This window comes from Lactuca serriola, chromosome 4 (genome assembly GCF_051521515.1).
Source record: "Lactuca serriola cultivar US96UC23 chromosome 4, Lser_US96UC23_V15, whole genome shotgun sequence".
NCBI classification, from domain to species: Eukaryota; Viridiplantae; Streptophyta; class Magnoliopsida; order Asterales; family Asteraceae; genus Lactuca; species Lactuca serriola.
In genome coordinates this window covers 345,824,851-345,830,593 of record NC_136411.1, presented here as the reverse complement: position 1 = coordinate 345,830,593, position 5,743 = coordinate 345,824,851, and the positions used below count along the sequence as shown (strand labels likewise).

The following is a 5,743-nucleotide window of genomic DNA, read 5'->3' as shown; positions in this document are numbered from 1 at the left end:
ATGATTCAAAACTGAGTCACGCCTCAACAGAGCTCGATGAAGAACTTCCGCTATAGAGGCGAGCTAGGGTTTACAAACGATGTAAAACAAAAACAATGAAAATCATTCTTAATAAGTCTGCATGCATGCAGCTTATATACAAAACCCTAATGGAAAATAATGCACGGCTGGACAGGCCCAAAACCGGCATTCAAACTGGGATAAGGATCGAGCCCATGATGCAATTCAATAGACTCTACAGTAGATGTGTGAAGTATGGCAACAACTCTTATGGTACAATCAAAGGTAATGGAATAATAACAAATGGAGATTTCACAATTCGAAAAGTGGCATATGTTGAAGGATTGCAGCACAACCTCATAAGTGTATCTCAATTGGTTGTAGGAATGGGATTGAAAGTCTCCTTTGATGATGAAGGTTCAAAAAATTATTGAAAAACAATCAAAAAGAGTCTTGTTAAAATCTGAACGAAAGGGTGAAATGTACCCCCTTAATCTCATTCCAATTAAAGGGAAACCAACTATATGCCTACTGTCCAAAGCTAATTCTGATGAAAGCTGGTGATGGCACCGACGGTTATCACACCTAAAATTCAAAGAAATTAATAAGTTAGTGCTTGGAGACCATGTTCGAGGGCTCCCTCTGCTCAAATTTGACAAGGAACACTTATGTGCAACTTGTGAGAAGGGCAAACAAAGTCGAAAGAGCCATCCTACACGAATCAACACCAAGATCATTGAAGCTCTTGAACTTCTGCATATTGATTTATATGGACCTTCGGCTATCGAAAGCATTGGTGGTAGTAGGTTCATACTTGTCATTGTCGATGATATTTCTTGTTTCACCTGGGTTTACTTTCTTAAACAGAAATAAGAAGCAACTCCCAAGTTAAAGATGTTTATCAAGCAAGTGGAACTGCAGCTACGAAAAGTTGGATTGAATTCAGAAGCGACAACTGCATTGAATTCAAGAATAAAGAGTTTGAAGAGTTTCTGGTCGACAAGGGAGTATCTCATAACTTCTCTGCTCCCTATACTCCACAACAGAATGGAATCGTTGAAAGACGGAACCGTTCCCTTTGTGAAGCAGCCAGAACCATGCTGAGCTTCGCTTCTCTCCCATTATACTTCTAGGCTGATGCTGTTGCTACTGCTTGTTATACTCAGAACAGATCCTTACTTAACAAGTGATTCTCAATCACTCTGTATGAGATTCTAAACAACCGAAAGCCCAACGTCAGGTTCTTTCACGTGTTTGGTTCCAGATGCTTCATTTTCAACTCTAAACAGAACCACAACAAGTTCGATGTTAAAGCAGATGATGGAATCTTTCTAGGCTATTCACTCACTTCAAAGGCTTATAGGGTTTTGAATAAACACTCCAAACATATTGAAGAAACCTATTACGTAAACTTTGATGACCTCTACATAAAGAAAGCTCAAGCAAAAGAAAGTGCCATGGGTGAAATTTTTCCTGAATCAGGACAAGTCTTGGTTCCCATTTCAAATTTGTTCGATGAATATATGAGGTTATTTGATGAACCAGAAAAAGATATACTCTCAGAGGCAAAAGCCGCAGACAACAAAATCGACCATCTGAAAACGATTATCGATGACGCTGCGAAAGACATGGGAAAGGATCCTTCAAACCAAGCTAATGATCAACCCTCAAATGAACCTCCAAATAACAGCGCAGTATTTGAGGGGCAGAGCTCATCTGTGTCGCATCCAACCGAGCAAGAGAATCCAACTCAAACCGAGCAAGAGAATCCAACTCCAACCGAGGGGGAGGATCTTAAACCTGAAAAGGAAAACACTTCACCATTTGAGGGGGAGAATGAAAATTCAAACGATGAAGATGATCGATATGAATTTGAAGAAGAGGTTAATGCAGAGTTGAATCCTACCTTTGACCCCAACTACCCTCCGCTAACAAAGTGGACTAAAGATCATCCCAAATCACAAATAATAGGAGAATCATCTGAGTGCGTTCTCACACATTCTCAACAGAAAGCGAAACAAACTGCGTTATTCTCTCACATTGAATTTTGCATGTTTAATTCGTTTGTCTCTAAAATCGAACCAAAGACGGTCAATACTACACTTAATCATGCTGGCTGTCACACCCCAAAACCGGAACGGCGGAAACGTTCTGGGGTGGATGACGTCATGTCAAGTATCACAACATATGCAGTATAGTAATCAAAGTACAACAACCATTGCATTAATAGTAATAGTTTTACATGGTTTACATTACATAGAAGCATAAAAGTAATACAAGTGGTAATATAGGTGCAGCTTGGTACTAAACTGTCTTCAACAAAAGCGCCTGGGATGTACCTGCCTATAGCTGAACTGAGAATACAAGTTATTTGAAAAGCGAGTATCAGCATTTTTACAAATGCTGGTGAGTTCATAAGTATTTAGTGTCATTTTATACAAATAACTTTATATAAGTGGTAGTTTTCAAGTATACAGTGAAATAGAGTCCTTTCCAGAAAATCCTATATTTTCTTATTAAAAAGCAGTCTTCTACCAAGACTGGTCAGAGTCATGTGGTAAAAAGTAATTTACCCTTAAACACTATCATTATCAAAATACGGGATTTGATTTTAAAGAAAGTAGGAGAATATCAGGGAAATTAACATATGCCTCAGCAGTGAGGACTGCTGACTAAGGCAAATGAATCATAGACTCCAGGAGAGTATCGACTAAACGACATGCCTGGCTTAGTATAATAAAAGGAGACACAGACCCCCGATGGTATCAAATGAAAGATACAGCTAGTAAGGTCTAAGACAGTGAAGACAGACCCTAGACAGTATCAAATGAAAGATACAGCTAGTAAGGTCCAAAATAGTGGAGACAGACCCCAGACAGTACCAAATGAAAGATACGTCTAGCAAGGTCTAAACAGTGGAGACAGACCCCAGATAGTATCAAATGAAAGATACGTCTAGCAAGGTCTAAATAGTGGAGACAGACCCCAGACAGTATCAAATGAAAGATACATCTAGCAAGGTCTAAACAGTGGAGACAGACCCCAGACAATATCAAATGAAAGATACGTCATGCAAGGTCTAAAACAGTGGATACAGGGAACAGAGTGAATACAATGAATACAGTGAATACCATGGATATAGTGAACACAGTGGATACAGTGAATACAGTGTATGTGATGATTTATTTAATCGAGTTTAAAGATCAATTCACGTAGGAATTAAGAAAGAAGAAACACGATGAACACGAGAGTAAATATAATATTTGTTCAGCTCATGTTATGCTTTTGATTTTACAGAGTAACAAGGAATTCTCTGTAAAGAGTATGTGAAAAGTTAAGTTCTCACTCAGTACAGTCTCTTATTTATAGGCGTATAAAAGCATAACAAAATACTAAGGACTAGACATTAAGACTATTCAATAAAATGCCTTAGTAAATATAACATTACATCCGAAGACTCTACTTACGAAGACTAGAGATCCTTCGTAACAACAAAACTAACACTTCGACTTATTACAACATTTATACCCTAACAATCTCCCCCTTTGGAATAAAGGTTGAAGTCTTCATGAAGTTAGTAGTTGAACGGCATACATCAATACTCTTTGGATTTCCATGTACCAGGAGATAACTTTCTTTATCTCCTTCTTGTCTCCTTCTGAGTTCTTCTTGCAATGATTCATACGAACAATTAAGTTCGTATATTGTGAATTTGAATATCTCTCAACTTCAGAAGTTTGAAACAAAAATCTTTTAGCTCTTCCAGCTTTATCTTTTTCCAGCAAAGACAATCCCCAATGGCTTTAAACATATTTCACCGTCTTCATACTTTTTCAACTCAACTTGCTTCTTCGTAGGAGCCATTGGTGCTGTAATGTCGATGCCTTTAACAGTAGCAAGCTCGACATCAGTTTGAGCTAAGCATTCGAAATAATTCTCCAAGAAAATTTTTATGTGCCTACACCCAAGACTGAAGACATCTGGTTCTGTTTCTTGGAGGAAAGAAAAGGACTTGTCTTTAAGTATCAGAGCAACATTGATGAGATCATAAGTGTTCATCAATGGAAAGTCCGCCACAGTGAACTCTTGTATCTTTCCACTTGCTCTTATCACAACATATTTCAAATTCTGAAACTTTCCTTCGAAAATGACATCCCTTTTTATGGATATCACTTTCTTGATCTTTTCCAAGAACCAAACTTCTTCTTGAGCCTTTGCTAACACAGCGTGAAATCGTATTTTCATCTTCTTTCCCTCTTCAACATCCATAGACTTTGTCTCTGCTTTAAACTGTGGCATGACGAACATCATCTCGTTGATCGGAAAATCTAGTTGACCATAATCAGTATTTGTCACCACAAAACTCTTCTTCGGAATCTTTTCAAACGAGTACATATGATCGAACATCACCCTTGATTTAATAGTTTCGTAATTGAACAATTTCGAAGGATCTCCCTTATCAACATTCGAACCTTCAAGAGCTCTCTGACGCATTATACTTTCAACATGCCCCATTCTTTCAACGTCCGCTGCCACCTCAGCTTTCTTCTCTATATTAGTCTTCTCAACCAAGACTCCTTTTCCTTTGTCTTTAACATTCGAAGGTGCTGCATTCTTTGACGAAGATACATTCAAAGTAACTACATTCTCAATTACAATACGTTTTGTAATAGGTCTTGAAATTGGAACAGTTGTAGTCACAGTCGAAATGACTGGAGCAGCTGAAACTATTGTTGGTTTTACCACAACTTTCGAAGGATAAACTTTTCCTACCATCTTCGAATCTTCAGATATCTTCTCATGTTCCCCAGCCATTGCTTGACCAACCTAGCTTTTCTCCCCCTTGCAGCCTTGTGACAGCAGGTGGGGCATCTGATACGTTCGGCAAAAGGCTTGAAATTCTGAGTAATGGAGCATGGTGTTTTTGTAAGATGGCTTCGAAATGAATGAATTTCTGGGAAAGAAATTCTTGAGAAACAATTGGAGAAGATGATTTCGAAGATATTTCTTTGAGTTCTTTTAACAGCTTCACCAACTCTCCAAAATGTTGTACTTCTATGGCTGAAAGAGAGATCATCCGAGGATTTACTTGTTTGAACATCTTAACACACTGAACAACCGCATCACAAATAATGTCGATCTTCTGATGTGCTGATTCATACCCTTGTTGAATATGTTGAACTTCCTTCGTCATTTCTTCACGAAGTTCACGAATCTGCATATTAACATCTTCTCGAACCTTCTTAACTTCTTGTACGAAGAGCACATGACGCTCCTTCGTAACTGTCTTTAAATCCTTCACCTCCTTCAGGAAATCAGATCTCAGAGAATTGATTCTATTCTTTGTAGAATTATCAGTTTGATCATTCTTCTCAAGAATGCGACTTTCAGAATCACGTATTAATCCTGAAGCCTTTGAAATCACTCTGCTTTCCATTTCCTTCATTAAGGAATCAACTTCCATGATATTGACTCCAGCACTTCCCGCATCCGCTTGAGATTGTAAGATAGAATTCAATTTTGAATTCAATATCTTGAACTGCTTCATCGTCATCAACATATGGTCGGGAAAATCTTCTTCAGCTTTATCAAATGAAAGAGCTTCGAATGTTCCTCCAAACCCTTCGTTATCAGTTTCCTCATCTATAGCCATGGTTTCAGCAACAAGTGATGATGGATTTGGTGGATCGGTTGATTGTGTTGAGAAGATTGTAGTGAAAGGTTGATCCATAATAGATTGGAA

The 5,743-nt window shown here is 38.2% G+C and overlaps 1 protein-coding gene across 1 annotated transcript; it reads left to right on the top strand.

Annotated features, from left to right (window-relative positions):
• Nucleotides 1–386: 386 nt before the first annotated feature.
• LOC145099651 (uncharacterized) lies at nucleotides 387–3,330 on the top strand. The gene is made up of 4 exons (XM_079037186.1): nucleotides 387–417; nucleotides 868–1,007; nucleotides 1,290–2,090; nucleotides 3,298–3,330. The coding sequence occupies exons 1-4, from the start codon at nucleotides 387–389 to the stop codon at nucleotides 3,328–3,330; spliced, it is 1,005 nt and encodes a 334-aa protein (XP_078893312.1).
• Nucleotides 3,331–5,743: the final 2,413 nt, after the last annotated feature.

Coding starts and splice junctions, on each gene's coding strand:
- LOC145099651 (XM_079037186.1), top strand. CDS start 387: ATGGGATTGAAAGTCTCCTTTGATGATGAAG. Junction 418..867: donor AGTCTCCTTTGATGATGAAG/GTTCAAAAAATT, acceptor TTTCTTAAACAG/AAATAAGAAGCAACTCCCAA. Junction 1,008..1,289: donor AGTTTCTGGTCGACAAGGGA/GTATCTCATAAC, acceptor AACTCTAAACAG/AACCACAACAAGTTCGATGT.